At 36.3% G+C, this 16,691-nt stretch overlaps 1 protein-coding gene and 1 pseudogene across 11 annotated transcripts in view; one reads left to right on the forward strand and one right to left on the reverse strand.

Moving 5' to 3' along the window:
- On the forward strand, positions 1-5,726 carry LOC127653744 (leucine-rich repeat-containing protein 40-like; annotated as a pseudogene).
- A 2,142-nt stretch (positions 5,727-7,868) lies between these two features.
- The window catches only part of LOC127654411 (leucine-rich repeat-containing protein 7-like), a 174,807-nt gene continuing 165,984 nt past the window's right edge, over positions 7,869-16,691 (reverse strand). For 4 of the 11 annotated variants that reach the window (XM_052141578.1, XM_052141577.1, XM_052141579.1 and 1 more), the window contains 5 exons: positions 16,474-16,623; positions 13,063-13,188; positions 11,628-11,858; positions 10,525-10,617; positions 7,869-9,541 (listed from right to left, as the gene is read on the reverse strand). In XM_052141578.1, coding sequence (XP_051997538.1) covers positions 9,347-9,541; positions 10,525-10,617; positions 11,628-11,858; positions 13,063-13,188; positions 16,474-16,623 — 795 coding nt within the window. In that variant the 3' untranslated portion in view covers positions 7,869-9,346. The remainder of the gene's footprint in view (positions 9,542-10,524; positions 10,618-11,627; positions 11,859-13,062; positions 13,189-16,473; positions 16,624-16,691) is intronic. The other 7 variants (XM_052141583.1, XM_052141584.1, XM_052141576.1 and 4 more) reach the window with 4 other exon arrangements.

The following is a 16,691-nucleotide window of genomic DNA, read 5'->3' on the forward strand; positions in this document are numbered from 1 at the left end:
ATGAGTTTGGGTTCGGTTCCTCAGAGTGTATGGACACTAAATATAGACACACATCAGGAAGCCCAGCAGAACTTGTCATTTGGAGCTGCAGATCGTTGGAGGGAACAGACAGATTTGACCAAATTTCTCCTGTCCTCTGACAAACTCCAAAGCCTCTCTGAAGACATCAAACTGCTTTCTACCCTGCTTGTCCTGGATGTAGGTTTGAAAAATTATTGAATAAAACTACACCCTGCATGGCAGCCCTTTTTTAATACATTTCTTTATTATGTTGCATAGTACTATCATAGCAATCCTAGTTTAATATTGTATTTGTGACCAGAGTAATTGCAGGTAGAGATATCGATGGAGTCTTACGAATATACAATGTCTCCATCTGCAACAGAACCAAATCAAACAGCTTCCACAGGACTTGGGGAAACTGGTTCATTTGGATGACCTTGTAAGTGATTGGGATTTATTGTTCTTTATCAAAAACTTAAAAATTTATATTTTATTCAAATGCTTCTTTTAATGATGTAATGTAGAATGTGTATTTTATATTCCCATTATTTAGTTTAGTTCTTTCCTCTTCTTTCCCCCAAAAGGACAATAATCTCCAACAATCAATTAACTGATATTCCAGAAAGCCTGTCAAACCTGACCAATCTTGTGAAATTGAATTTCTCTTGCAACAAGCTCAAGAGTCTCCCTCCTGCACTCGAAATCAGATGGAAACATTCCTTCCATTCTGGCACGGATGGAGTCACTTGAGCAGCTTTACCTGAGACACAAGTTACGCATTCTGCCAGAACTGCCTGGCTGTAAAACACTCAAGGTAAACTAAGATCACTGGTATGCAATGAATTGTGATTCTCTCAAAAGAGAAATGCTAACTCAAGGCTATCAATATCATTTAAGGAGCTTCATTGAGGGAACAACCAGATTGAGGTATTGGAGGCAGACCATTTAAAGCCCTTGAGTGCTCTGAGTGTTTTGGAACTCAGAGATAACAAGGTGAAGAACCTTCCTGAAGAAACAAATCTATGGCCAGGCCTGGAGTGACTGGATCATACGAACAATGACATAAGCAGGTGCTGGACATAATTATGTTGTTGTATAAATAGCTCATTGCTCAGCTCCTGAGGCCTGTTGCACAAAGCTGGTTTCAGTAGCTAACTAGGTAAGTTTGAGTTTAGTTTGAGCAAACTCTGGTTGTTCATTTTTTACCATTGTTCATCACCATGGCAACTTGCTCTATCATGGCTAACCTGATCCGGAGCAGGTTTTATTCTGGGTAACAGATAGCAAACACCTACTGGACCCAATCAGCTGTGTATAAAGTAATATCTCTGCACTAAAATCACTCCCCCTGTATCTCTTGCTCCAAATTAAAGCACGCTTCACAAGGAAATGTATAATTAATATAGATGTATATGTTAAGTAAGGGATAATGTAGTCAGCTGGTTGTTATCACACAATAAACCCCGACAGGGTGATCAGGACTTGTATCACCCTGAATGGGTTTATTTGGCTTATTACACAGCTAATAACCAAATAAATAAATAAATACATGGACTTATAATATTGATTTGCATTGAAATTATGTAATTTAAGAAGAAAGAAATCACTGAGCAGCTGGAATCAACCTTAAAACCCCGGTTGTGCAGTTGTTACAGAGTTGGATGGCACCAATGACCAATCAGAATAGAGTATTCCAGAGAGCCGTATAATAAGCTTTAATATTATTTTGACTTAGATCCTCTCATGCTAAGTTGCATATGGTAAGTTCTCTCCAGCTTTTCCAGTCTCTGGCCATGGTCTCAGCGTCATCCCATGTGTTGTTTAGTGTTTTCAGGTCTTGGATAAACATTCTTCTCCACATGTTTCAGGGTCATTCTCAATGACGTTTCACACCAGGTGGTGCCCATCTCATTGTGAGATGGTGGTGCCATTGCTCTCTTGGGGATCTCCATTTGAAGAAGGTGGCCTGCCAGTCTGAGTCTCCTGCAGATGACGTTGATGTGGAGCTTGCATGCGTCACTCCTTCTGAGCATCTCTTCACTGTTGATATGATTGTAATATCGGATCTTGAGGATTCTGTGTAAGCACCTTTTTGCTGGGAGATGTCGAGCTAGCTTTAATATATTAGGCCTATATATTAAGATAATATAAGATGGTTTATTGGAGAGATCGGAGAACCCGATCGTTACTGGTTTTGCTCTATCATGGGCCTGTACTATGATGTCGGTTTTGGTGGCAAGTCAGGTAAGTTTTAGTTTAGTTTGTGTTAGTCCTGGGCTTTACCATAAAGGTGGGTCAGCCTTTACCGGTGTTCATCGGCATAGTATCTTGTGCTACACGGCTAGACTGATCGCTAACAGATACAGAACCAATCAGCTGTGAGTAAAGTGACATCTCAGTTGCAATTAAGTTGTGTCACTTAAAGCACACTTTACAGAAAAAACCTTAGAAATCCACAACAGCAATTCTTCATGATAAATTAGTTATTTTAGAGTCTAAAAATAAATTTTTGGCAGATGGAGTCTTGTATTTAAGCTTTTAAAATTAATTAGCCTGTATTCTTGTGGACCTATATGAATTCACTTACATATTGATATATTAGCAGTTTAGTTTTTATCACCTTCAGATAGTACAGGCCCCAGATAAAGCCAAACCGGTTAAGATCTGGTTCTCCGTTTTCTTAAATAAAATCTGTTTGTATATAAATTCTTTATATTTTCATAGTGATCACCCTTCAGTGGAGAGATAAATCCTGCTGACTCTTGCAAGAAGTGAATATGAATTGCTCTTTCTCTCCGTGCAATTGGCTGCTTGCCGCAATCTTCACTTATTCATGTGCAAATGTGCGTGAACTAATCTTAAACTCGGAATCAAAGACTGAGTTGACGGAGAAAGTTAATGAGAGCAGCATCATATTACCAATTAAACCTGATAGCATTGGTTTGGTTTGGTTTTGTCAACTTGAAACCAATGCCGGAACCATTAGTTTGTTCTATGAGCTTCATTGTATAGGACACAGGTTTTGTTCATCTAAAACTTGCACTGAAACTCTTGTGCAACAAGCCTCAAGAATCTATTTTTTGTTTTACAGTATTAATGCTCTGTTTATACGTTATTAAAACATCCACTCATTTAACAAGCGTTCATCTTCAAAACTGAATACTTTAGTGACAATAAGTTGGAACTGTCATATAAATCAACAATATTCATAATTGTACAGTTCTGATCATAATTTAGCAGTACATACTACTTCCAGAATCTGAAGATGTTTAGTTTAATTAGAGGGATCATTACATTTTTAACACTGCCCTGATGAACATTTTATAGGACATAGGTTATTTACAGATCCAGGTGCTCATACATAACCATCTCAAAAGAATTCAAACAGTCTCTGATGCTTAAGGAGGCACCTTAAGATAATAAAAACCAAGGGTATGTAAAAGTTTTGTTTGTCATTTAAGTGTTTTTTTTTTCTTTTTGTCTTGAAGTACAGTGCTGTGCAAAAGTCTTAAGATGTTTCACAAAAGCATTTGTCTGAAGATGGTTATTTATATCTTCAGCTTTAGTGTGTCATTAGGAAATATAAATGTAAGTCTCTGAAACTTTACTTTTTTAAATAGAAATGATTAGAATAGAAGACCATGGAGCCCACAGAGCCCCTCACTGAACATCGGGTCAGTTTGAGATTACATAAAGAGACAGAAGCAATTGAAATCAAATAGATTGAAGAACTGTGGCGAATTCTCCAAGAAGTTTGGAACATCCTTTATGCCAACAAACAAGAAAAACTGTATCCAGGTGTACCTAGGAGATTTGGGGCTGTTTTAAAGGCAAAGGTGGTCACACCAAATATTGATTTAGCTTTTTTTTTTTTTTATGTTTACTAGACTTTGTATGATATTAATTGATATATGAAAACTATTGATGTCATTATTTTTGAAGACATATTCACTATGCAACATTTTTCACAAGTAGTACTGTAAATGTAAATATATGTAAAGCACAATTTTTATGATCTCACTTACTGATTCTGCAAGTGGTATGTAAACTCATGAGCACATCTGGAAATAAGAAAGTATAAATTAATGTGCCTGTCTTTTTGTGTGAAACAGCCTCCTATGTGGACTTGGCACATTACCCAAGCTTAAGTGTTTGGCTTTGGAGGAAAATCCACTGAGGGCAATCTGCAGGGACCTCCTTAATGTGAGTGCTCAACAATTCACAGCTGTAAAGGGGCTTTTCAGCCTTCTTTTGGTCTTGGTAAACTCAGATAAAACATGAAAATGGAAAGGTGTTGAATTGCATTGGAAAGTCTGGTCTTCGCAGAAAGGCACTGGTGATCTCCTAAAATATCTCAGAAGTCGAATACAAGGTATGTCTAAAATGACCACCAAGTAAAGATTTGTAAAAAAATAGTTGTTATACAGCCTGTCTCGTTTATTCATTAATTCATTGTAGAAAGGGCAAAGGTTGTTCTCTTTTGTAACAGATAATTCTCGGTTTTGTCGTATTTGAAATATAGAGCAACCTGATGGGTACTTGAAAGAAGAGCCTAAGACAGCAATGACTCTCCCAAGCCAGGCTAAGATTAATGTACATGCCATCAAAACTCAGAAAACACTGGACTACAGGTACATGTATTTAAAAAAAAATCCTTATTAAAAACTTTTAAGAGCTGAATTTTGTTTAGGATGTAACTGTAAAGATATGCAAGTATACATTTAAAATTTTCCTTAGCGAGAAACAAGAGGTATCTATTCCTGATGTCATGTTTGATGCAGTTGATGTTAGTCCTGTGGCCAACGTGAACATAAGCAAAAACCTTCTACCCAGGTACCCCAATAGCTGTTCCACACCAAATTAGTGTTTCAGGCAACATTTGTAATGGTTGGTTAAATGATTCTCTCATTTCCTTAAGAATTGTTGAGTTGAAGGACACTCTTGCAGACATTAATCTTGGGTTTAATAAGATGACTCTTCCAGTGGACTTTTCTAAACTGCAGCTGCTCATACATATAGATCTCAGGTACTCCTAAAGATGTTTTACGAGTCTTTTTTTCCATCCTGCTAATTTGTACAGAACTTCCAAAGAAAAAAAAGACCCTCAAACTGGCACCCAACTGGCACTGCTTTAGAAAGAGTGCTGGGTTTTTAAGATGATACAAAGGAACAAAATTACAGTGATTATCTTGTGGTTAATGAATAGTATCAAGGATGCAAGTTGATTACAAAAATCAATTCTATATTTTCAAATGTGTATTAACTGATCTCTGAGTTTGGGTTTTTTGTGTTCTGAGAAATCTGTGGCTATAAAGAAAATGGTTACTTCATGGTCATGGCTTGACTGAAAGAAATCTTACAGCTCTGATGTCACTTAAGCGTGACAACATAAGTAACTACAGTGGTGTGCATTCAAATAATATACTTTCTTTAGAAACGATCTGTTGATGGCACTGCCAATGGAGTTGGAAACCCTAGCCAAACTCTGAAGTATTACTTTGTCTTTTAATAGGTATGTTTTTATCTTCGCCCCCTCACCACATGTTTAGGATGACTTTAACAGATAAACCATTCAAAGACAAAGCAGCATAACAAGAAGTCTATGGTTGTAGTATTTGATAATCAAATGACAGTTCTCTGACTTAATACTACATTGGGAATTTTGGTGGTTGTTGTAGTCTGAATCTTTTTTTACATTTGTTGTTTTAAGGCTTAGATCATAAAGGAAAAGTTGCTGTCCTTGAGTATCTCCGGAGTCATATTCCAACATAGTTCTTTTTTTTTCTATAATTTCAACCATTTCATGTTATTTCATTCATTACAATCACACAACGATCAATTCTTGTGCCATTACACTTTGTACCAAATGAAATACTTATAAAGAAACATGGCAAGTCTCAGAACTGCACTCTAATTATAATTTGCACTTCAAATCTTTATAACATTATAAAATCGGTACAGAATTTTGAAATGGCATCTTTTATAGATGATTTGTTTTGAAATTAAGGATTAAAGGCAACCAAATGAACAAAGACTATGAGTGTCCCTCAAGCTTTTAATCCGCATCCACATCATTTCCTGTTGTTGTTTTTTTAAACACTTGTCTGTGTAAATGTTTTATATTATCCAGTATGAAGGCACTACCAATAAATTATGAACAATTAAGATTCCTGGACACACATTAGTTTTTTTTTTTTTCATCTTCAAAAGGACCACAGAATGACCAGTTGTAACAATAGTGACATTTTTTTATTATTTGTACAATAAATACTTTGATACATTATTCAAAACACTTCTTGAATACTGAAAAATTCTGTATTCAAAAGCCGAAAATGGCTCCAATATTTGCTGAACAGCATTGGACTTTCTCTTTTTATACATGTTTTAGTTAAACTAAAATTGATTGTAAATATGTACATATCTGCAAAATGCAATCTAGACACAGGATATATGTCATCAATTACATATTTGCGGTAATTCAGAAAAATATGTAAGGAGTAAACTTGCATGTGCAAATAAATTGTCACTAATCCTTTTTAACTAAATTGAATTATTTATTCTAGATATAATTACTTTTTGCACAAAAAATGAAACAGCATTCAAGTTCAGTAAGTCTTGTACTGCAGAAAGCTTTAAGTACATTCACAATCTATTGGAATAAATTATTTAAATGTCTCCATTCATAATTATTTACATCAATACTGCAATTAGACTGAATAGTACCATATATAACCTTTTATATTCGATAGGTCTTTAAACACATACAAAAATGACCATTTGTATATTCATATACATTTATGTTTATGACACAAATTCACAATAACTTTAGAAAGAATTTTACATATTTTTTTCCAGTATTTCTCTCCCTCACAACCGAATACTCTGTCCAAATATTGTTTTTGTCTACTTTATAAAATTGAACAATTTGAGCATAGCTAATTATATCAATATATTAGAAACCAGTATCAGAAAACATTTAGTAAAAATAATCATTATCAAATGTTCTTTCACAATAGAATTTGAACGATTAATTGCATCATCCATAATAATCTTTAATGATCAACAATCTTTCTCTGAAGCTAATGTAGTGGCTGTTGTGTTGGGGTCTTTGAGAGAGCATATCAGCCCAAACTCCATCTAAATGCTACATTTTTAGCAACATTTTACACATGCCCAGGATTTGTTCAGGGATATTATGGCACTGATCATCATGTTGATGACTAATTAAAGAAAATAATAATGAAAATGTGTTAAAAGATGTAAAGCAATGATTATGTCAAAACTGTTTTTCCAAAACACAAAGACCCCTCAAAAGCTTCCTAATTAAACAGGTTTAAATGTGAAAGCATGCTATAATCAGTAAAGCCTTACATGTGTATCTTTTATCTAGCTTCATTTTTACAGGAATTTCCTTTGTTATTCCATACAAAAATGATTAAATAACCTTAAAGCAGCGTAACAACAACAAAGCTATAGGCAACTGGAATTGTTTTTTGCCTTCCCTTTCCACTAAAAAACTTATGAGAGATATGAAAGCGCATTTTTTCGTACAGTTCTCTGGGTTGCCAATAAACTGCCACATGTCAGAATGCATTTTCTGGCAGTAATTTAATGTATGTGGGAATTCATATAACATGTTAATGTACATTCACATTACCTAGCAAATGAGTAAGACCCACCTGGATCTGAGCTAGGAAAAACTCATGAATACTTTATATCTGCATTAACCAATAGAGGGTGCTGCAAGAAAGCCCACAAAAAAGGAATCAATACTGCTGGAGGAGTTTTTTTCTGATTTGATTTGTGCAAATACAGAATATAGAATCTTACCATTTATCAAGTTTAAAAGGGCAGACCCCCCCCCTTCTAAATGTTATAAAAACTCGGAGAACATTAGAAAAATCATCAATGTCTCTTTCTTTCACATTGTATGCTCCTATCACATTGTAGTTGTAAATGTATATATATTTACACAAGGCATTTACAAAGTTGAGGCAGTGTTATGGTGGGTAAATATCTTTAAAAGCAGATGTACTTTCATGCTCCAAGATTAAACTAAAAGCTGCTTGGAAAAAGTAGGTACAAAATAATGCGCCATATAAATAAGCAGGGGAAAAAATGCACCCACTTACAGCCACAGGCTGAGATAAAGAAGAATATCAACAACATCAACGAAGGCTTTTAACAAATGTATGTTTGTGTATAATGTATAAGCCATATGTACCATTACATGATATGTCCTTTATACATTTGGCACTGGAATTTGCCATTGGTCCAGCAATTGGCAAAATTTTTCCTAGATAAATAGATGATGTACAAGTTCCTGTATTCCATCTGGGTGAGAAGTCTTTAAGCTATAAAAATATTTATATTGTGCTCTCCCTTAAGATTACCAAGTCCACAGTTTTCGGGAAATTCTTCAGAAGAGACACAGCAGTTTCATGCTCCATGTGTAAGAAACTATGTCCATTGGCCTGCAATGCAAGAATGAAGCACATGGTAAACAAAGTGACCTGGGAGAAGGAAGGAAGAGGCAGGGAGCAGGCACGGCAGCACAGGAGGGCTGGGAACAGGCCTAGCTCAACGAGGATAAAGAGATATACAGTACGTGAGGGAGAGAAAAGAGAGATGCACATGGGTAGAGGAGAAGGAGGTCATGCTGTAAAAGAGAGAATGTGAAAAGAAGCTGGTCTTTAGAGAGACTGTTCCTCAGTTAACTCTGGATCTGTGAAAAGAGAAGGGCATGCTTTCTGCAGAGATGATTCAAGTGGTATCCACTGAGAGCAACATATAAAACCAAAGACAGCTCAATAACTATTGGGGGCTTCCACTTCCCATAGAGTTATTTAGTCTCACAGAGCTTGAATAGCTCCTATATAGTTAGGCGGCAATGCAAGGCATTTTGCATTGGCTCAAGAGACATAGTCACTGTCTTAATAACAAGTTGGCCAATGATAGCGCTAGGCACCACCATATGTGCCAACAGGGAATTCTTCTATTTCTTTATGTAAATGTACTTACTATCCTAAGACAAACTATATGAGCTGGTCAACCATTTGGGAGGTGAGAAAGACCAGATTCAATCCACCTCACAAAGTTAAAATTATGGCAAGTTTAGATAGAGTTATATAGTTCATTCTATAGTATATCAGTAATATAATTCATAATTCAATGTTAAATCCTTACATATCATTGCACAAATTTCATTACTTTGACAGATAGTTATAAGACCACTTCAAAAAGACATGTGGCAGCTTAAATGGTACAACAATCTGTACTTTGAAATCAGAGAGGGCAATTATGCATGTCAAAGTTGGGCAAACATAAAAAGTCCATGCTCACATTATGGGACACAAACACACACACTGGATACTAAATGCCACATGCAAAGCCCTCCACTGGCAATGTGGCGGAGGATGCATTGTCGCAACTCGTGGGACAGCATGATGGAGAACAGTGTTACCTTCAGAATTTTGTCCCCTGGTCGAAGAACATTGGAGGCAGGTCCATCAGGCTGTACCCTAGTAACAAAGATACCCTATAAGTCAAAAGTGATATGAGATTAGGAACCACATGGTAACTATGGTTTAGAATCTTTGCCTTTACCTCTGGATTTTTCTTTCTTTCTGTCTTTTCCAAAAGTTCAAAAGTAATATATGAAGAAGATATTGTGCATTCTATATTGCTTAAAAATATAGCACAAAGACAAGGTTACTTGTGAGTACGTGCTACAATTATTCTAACATCAAGGGTGATGATGGTATCAAGGTAGGACTTTCAAAAATACAGTAAATGCAAATAAGTGTAAATAACAATTCCCAAACACAACAAATGTAAAATTTTTTGGGTTTATTTTTAGCTAAAGGATCCATTAGAGATGGCAGTGTTTTTGTGCTTTTATCAAGGCAGAGATTATAAAGCATATAGAGATAAATTACATGTGGGACCCATCAGTGTGCGCCATATAGCACACATATGAAGTCTGATTATTGGTGCCACATATTGAGAGTCAAACAAACTTTACATAATTTCTTCAGGGCTCACAGGGATTCAATACACAACACAAGCAATATTTACACTATTTGAAAACCTTATGGAAAAAGAACTACACACATTTTCTAATCTAAATACAATACGGAATTAATACATTCATGACTTAAACCTAATGACACAAGAAACAGATAAAGAATGTCTTTTGTGCATATACTGGATAAATCTCAGCACCATTTTAGACACAAAACACTGAAATTAGGCTACATTTTGTTTTACCTATTACCAAATGTTGCGAAGACATGAACAGGTTAAAAGGTAATGCAGTCAGCTGGTATGCAAGTTTGTGCATTGCAGTAGCGCATGTTTCCATGGAAACACTACAGAGAGACACACTTCTATCAAATACTGCTAACTGAATAGAGATATCTTTGAATTTGTTCTATTTAAAGAATTAAATACTGGTATAAACACATCACATTGTTCTTGATCCTTCAAAACACATTGTAAATTAAACAGAAATGGTCTTACCATATCCGATGGCTTGAAAGGGTTCCCCTGTCCACTGATTCCCCCTGAGATGCTGAAACCAAGGCCAGGGTTCTTCTCAATTCTTACACAGAGCTACCAGAAAACATAAGATTCAGTAATCATAGCACCCTAAACATTTGAAAGAATGAGTGCTTCAGTTTTTCTTAACAAGGTTAACACGAATCAAGGCAAAACAAATTATAAACGTGCTTACAAGGCAGCACTGTGTTGATATTCTTCAAGTCGTTTTATGCTTACCAAAATTCAAACCACTGCGCCTGGTGGCTGAAGCTGGAAGTCATTTTAATTGACTACTTAAGAGTTCCTCCAAATGCCCCCAGAGTGGCAATCTAGTTGTATTTTTAGTTGTAAATGTTTTAGTACAGTCACAAGAGTGCTTCTATTTTATTGACATTAACCCATACCCAAACCCCAACCCTTAACCTCGCTGTCAGCAGATTACAAATTTAATTTTAGATTGAAAACGTAACCTCCAAATTGACCTCACCGTTGTTTTGGGGAATTTGGGTCGATTTCAGGGTACATGACAATTTGGAAACAACATATGGATTGCCCATGTGACTATTTTAAACCCTAAATATTAAATTTCTGCATAATTCAACTCAAACAGCTAGACTCCCTTCCAACTATGAGGTGTAGAAAGTTCAGCATTGAGTTTAAGACATATAGAAAAAAAGTAAAAAGTATTCCATTGATATACATTGATAGAATGTACAGCATTCAACAAAAATGTAACAACAATGGCATCATTGCAATATATGCATACTGATTTGCGATTAAAATTTTCTTCCATATATTTCACCATTTATAGCCACCTTTACGCTACACAGTGACTAAAAGACCCATGCTTAATGTCACAAGTCTCATGGAAATGGTGAAGAGCCTCTGATGCAGCATTACGTTTATACAGAATCAAAGTATAAAACCTAAGCTCATTTAAAACTTTAAGGGGCATTCAGACCAAATGCATTGAGGTATTAAAAAAAGCTAGCTTTTTTTGGCATGTACATACTATTGTATAATTTCTAAAAATGTTATGGGATCCAACGGGGTTGAATTAAACTCTGTGAGATCAATAGTACCTGCTCTGGAAAGCCATCCATACTCTTCTGGCCTTTAGTCTGGATGAAGCAGCGGGCACTCTGTGGCCGAGCGCTGGTGGTGGTAATGGGCATAGGCAGAGGTGACTGGTACTGCTGAATAGATACCTTGTTGATGGCCCCCTCATACTGCTGGTCACGGGCAGTCCGGTGGGCTGTGTTGGCTGAGGCCATCACCATAGTCTGTTGTTGATGGGAATTGTGAACCCCAGGCTGTGGGCAAACGCCAGTCAATTATATGATAGTGTAAAGTCAAGTTCATATAATTTTCATTCAAGAAAGTTCTTCTATATCAGAACTAGAAAAACAAAACCAGATGTATCAACTATACAGGACTGCTAATGACGTTTTGTTTTCACTATTAGATGTATTAATTTAATTTTCACTTATATTTTTTACAGCACAAAGTGTGTCATGCTCATACTTTGATCAAAAGCAAAATTTTCCACAGTATTGAGCAACAACCTTAAGACATTCACTGACAGACTGAGGTTGCTAAGGAGACCAAGCAGGAACACAGCATTGTGAAAATGAATCATGAGAGCAGGTAGTAATTAACCTTGGAATTTGAAAAAAATTAACATGGCAATCATGATATAACAGATATGTCCATCTCACAGAGAATAGGTTAAGCCAAAGGTAGCTAAAGAGTTGAGCATGAAAGGGTTTAATACTTCTAGACATGTGGGTGTCTTTCTAAAAAAATTATTGTGAAAACAATAAAAGTATAATGAGATCCAGACAAATGCAATGAATCACTTCAGATCAGCATATCTTATAAAAGAAACAGGAACATTTTAGCAGTGAGAAAGTTTTACCATAATTGTTGACAATTTACCTTATTTATCTATGACCAGTTAAGACTTTTTATATTGTATTGTTCATTCAGTTTCCTGGATGGCATGAAAATGTAACATTTCTTGTTCTTGCACAGCTAAAAATAAAGCACTAATTAGAGCGCAACTATAGAATTCCGGAAAATAAACATTTCATTCTCCATAGACTTCTCCCATGAGCTTCAAGATTGTTAAGCAATGAAGATACTGTATATGCTTCTGTAAAAGCTACAAGTCAGTGTTATTTTTAAGCTTCATAAAAAAATTATTTAACTGAAGAACTACACAACCCATAACCCTGAGGAGAGATCCACCAATCACAATTTTTGGTTGTTCAATTGCACTTGAACACAGAAATCAGACTTAAATAGATCACAGTGATGACCCACTCCCATTCAACATATTGTAGCTAAAGATGTAATTGAGTCTCTCTATACTTTCCAATTACTTATATATTTGGATTTATCTAAATATGTAGTTATTTTTATGTGTGCTATGACCAATCAGTGTCATTGGAAAAATACAATTAAAAAAACGCTATTATTTATATAATCGCTGTTATAAAAAAATCAACACTATACCTTTTTCATGATGTTCATGTTCTCTGGTGGCACATCTCTTCGACCCAGTGAATATGGGGCCCACTGGCTAGTTGGGGAAACCACCTCTTGTCCATTATCTAAAATATTGCTCTGTTGTGAAGGTGTCTGTAATGATATAGTGCTGTCAGCAACTTATGATACAAGCAGTTTTCAGAACAGTGGTCTGAAATGATACTGCTATGTGCTTGTTTCTTTTTTTAAGACACTCCCTTAAAATTGTAATTATCAGCTGAACTTTTCAAGAGAGTCCTAGCCATTTTTTTTTTCCATATAATGAGAGTAAATGAGGGCTGCAGTGGTTCATACAAATCATACGCTAAATTTCAAGTCCTCTCAAGTGATATGTGAGGAACAGATCGTAATGTTAGACATATTCACTGATCATCTTTCCTTTCATTGAGCTGTTAAATCAAGAACTGCTGCGACAGGATCATTAAACGTGTTGAACACGAGAATTGGATCAGTCTGATTTTTAAATGAATCTGTCAGATTGTGAACTGGATCAATTGATTCAATGAAAAGATTCAAAAGAGTCAAAGCATAATTTAAATGTTTGATTGCGAGTTAAGTGATATAAGAGGGAGTGAAAGATGCAACAATAATTCATTTCTAACCTGGTCTCATATAACTACTTTACTATGCCTACATTTTTGTACAATTATTTTTACATGACTCTTGTACAAATTACAGTAGTTTCTATGTGAAATAAACACTAGAGACACTACAACAAAGACTTTTCTTCACCTTCACACAAATCACAAGTAAAACGGCACATTATCAGTTCATAAACCCTTATTTTTCGCTCTGTTCCTCAGAATGCTATCTTATGACACTTTTACTATAGCACATGGCTTGTAAGGCGATATATTGTAACGTTTGCATTACATAACCAACTACATTTATGTGTTTATTCAAGTGCGATCAAGTTGAACAATAGTTCATCTGGTAGAATGTTGCACTTATAACATGAAGACCAGGATACAAGTCCAGAAGAGCACAAGAGTCATCAAGTGAGACAAAAGTATCATTAGGTTTTAGGTTTAGGGTAGGGAGGTAGGTAGGTTTTGTTGTTTAAAACTCGACAGAGTATTAACCTTAAAGCATCACATTTAACTTGCTTTTAGTGTGACAGTGCACATTTCAACTTAGAACTGCCATGATTTATGTAATGAACCACGTAATGTTATTTGGCAAAAGTTAGCCATAGTCACGTAATTTGCATGAGATCAGGATGGTATTTTCATAATTTATCAGCATCTTTGTTGTCTATCAAAAAATGGCTTGTTCTGTGAGTTGAGTACAGAAGACAACTCTAGCACAGATTAAACACAAAGACTGAGCACATACAACAGAAAACACCTAAATATGTTTTACATTACAGTGAGAGACAGTGTCTAGCCTGGAACTCAAGAGCAGGTGAATGGTTACATTTGTGGTAAACTGTGAAATGTGTTAGATGGCCTGCCTAAAGATCCCATGAAATCAGAAACTTCCTGTTTCAATAAGAAATATGTCAACACAGAAAAGTAAACTGTGCTCATCATGTATTTCATGGGATCTTTAATTGCTTTTAGAGAGACTATTCTACTGTAAATTAGCTGGCAAAATTATTTATATTACCATTGTTTTAGAAGTTAAAGCAGAGGCTTTTCAAAGGAGAAATCTAAAAGAGGGTCTTCAAGAAGAGTATATATATATATATATATATATATATATATATATATATATATATACAGTGGGTACGGAAAGTATTCAGACCCCTTAAATTTTTCACTCTGTTATATTGCAGCCATTTGCTAAAATCATTTAAGTTCATTTTTTTTCCTCATTATTGTACACACAGCACCCCATATTGACAGAAAATTTATTAAAAAAGAAAAACTGAAATATCACATGGTCCTAAGTATTCAGACCCTTTGCTGTGACACTCATATATTTAACTCAGGTGCTGTCCATTTCTTCTGATCATCCTTGAGATGGTTCTACACCTTCAATTGAGTCCAGCTGTGTTTGATTATACTGATTGGACTTGATTAGGAAAGCCACACACCTGTCTATATAAGACCTTACAGCTCACAGTGCATGTCAGAGCAAATGAGAATCATGAGGTCAAAGGAACTGCCTGAAGAGCTCAGAGACAGAATTGTGGCAAGGCACAGATCTGGCCAAGGTTACAAAAAAATTTCTGCTGCCCTTAAGGTTCATAAGAGCACAGTGGCCTCCATAATCCTTAAATGGAAGACGTTTGGGATGACTAGAACCCTTCCTAGAGCTGGCCGTCTGGCCAAACTGAGCTATTGGGGGAGAAGAGCCTTGGTGAGAGAGGTAAAGAAGAACCCAAAGATCACTGTGGCTGAGCTCCAGAGATGCAGTTGGGAGATGGGAGAAAGTTGTAGTAAGTCAACCATCACTGCAGCCATCCACCAGTCGGGGAAGCCTCTCCTCAGTGCAAGACACATGAAAGCCCGCATGGAGTTTGCTAAAAAAAACACCTGAAGGACTCCAAGATGGTGATAAATAAGATTCTCTGGTCTGATGAGACCAAGATAGAACGTTTTGGCCTTAATTCTAAGCAGTATGTGTGGAGAAAACCAGGCACTGCTCATCACCTGTCCAATACAGTCTCAACAGTGAAACATGGTGGTGGCAGCATCATGCTGTCGGGGTGTTTTTCAGCTGCAGGGACAGGACGACTGGTTGCAATCGAGGGAAAGATGAATGCGGCCAAGTACAGGGATATCCTGGACGAAAACCTTCTCCAGAGTGCTCTGGACCTCAGACTGGGCCGAAGGTTCACCTTCCAACAAGACAATGACACTAAGCACACCGCTAAAATAACGAAGGAGTGGCTTCACAACAACTCCGTGACTGTTCTTGAATGGCCCAGCCAGAGCAATGACTTAAACCCAATTGAGCATCTCTGGAGAGACCTGAAAATGGCTGTCCACCAATGTTTACCATCCAACCTGACAGAACTGGAGAGGATCTGCAAGGAGGAATCCAGATGTGAAAAACTTGTTGCATCTTTCCCAAAAAAGACTCATGGCTGTATTAGATCAAAAGGTGCTTCTACTAAATACTGAACAAAGGGTCTGAATGCTTAGGACCATGTGATATTTCAGTTTTTCTTTTTTAATAAATGTGCAAAAATGTCAACAATTCTGTGTTTTTCTGTCAATATGGGGTGCTGTGTGTACAATAATGAGGAAAAAAAATGAACTTAAATGATTTTAGCAAATGGCTGCAATATAACAAAGAGTGAAAAATGTAAGGGGGTCTGAATACTTTCCGTACCCACTGTATATATATATATATATATACACACATTAATGCTCGTATAAATGTTACTTCTTCATGCTGAAACTGGGGCTTAAGTTGCTTCATACTCACATTTGGTAGAGGTAGCCACTGAGTTGTTTGGTTTTCATGCTTTGTGTTATTGTAAATGTTTATTGTCATGCTTCTGCTGGCATGCGGTGCAGCATAGCCTCCAGAGCACAGCATGCTGAAGTTTACTGTGTTGTGCTTAAGGACAGCACTCTGATTGGAGGGAAACAACCACATGACATGAGTGAATGGGTGTGCCACACATAAAGGTCAAAGGCTGG

This window comes from Xyrauchen texanus, chromosome 13 (genome assembly GCF_025860055.1).
Source record: "Xyrauchen texanus isolate HMW12.3.18 chromosome 13, RBS_HiC_50CHRs, whole genome shotgun sequence".
NCBI classification, from domain to species: Eukaryota; Metazoa; Chordata; class Actinopteri; order Cypriniformes; family Catostomidae; genus Xyrauchen; species Xyrauchen texanus.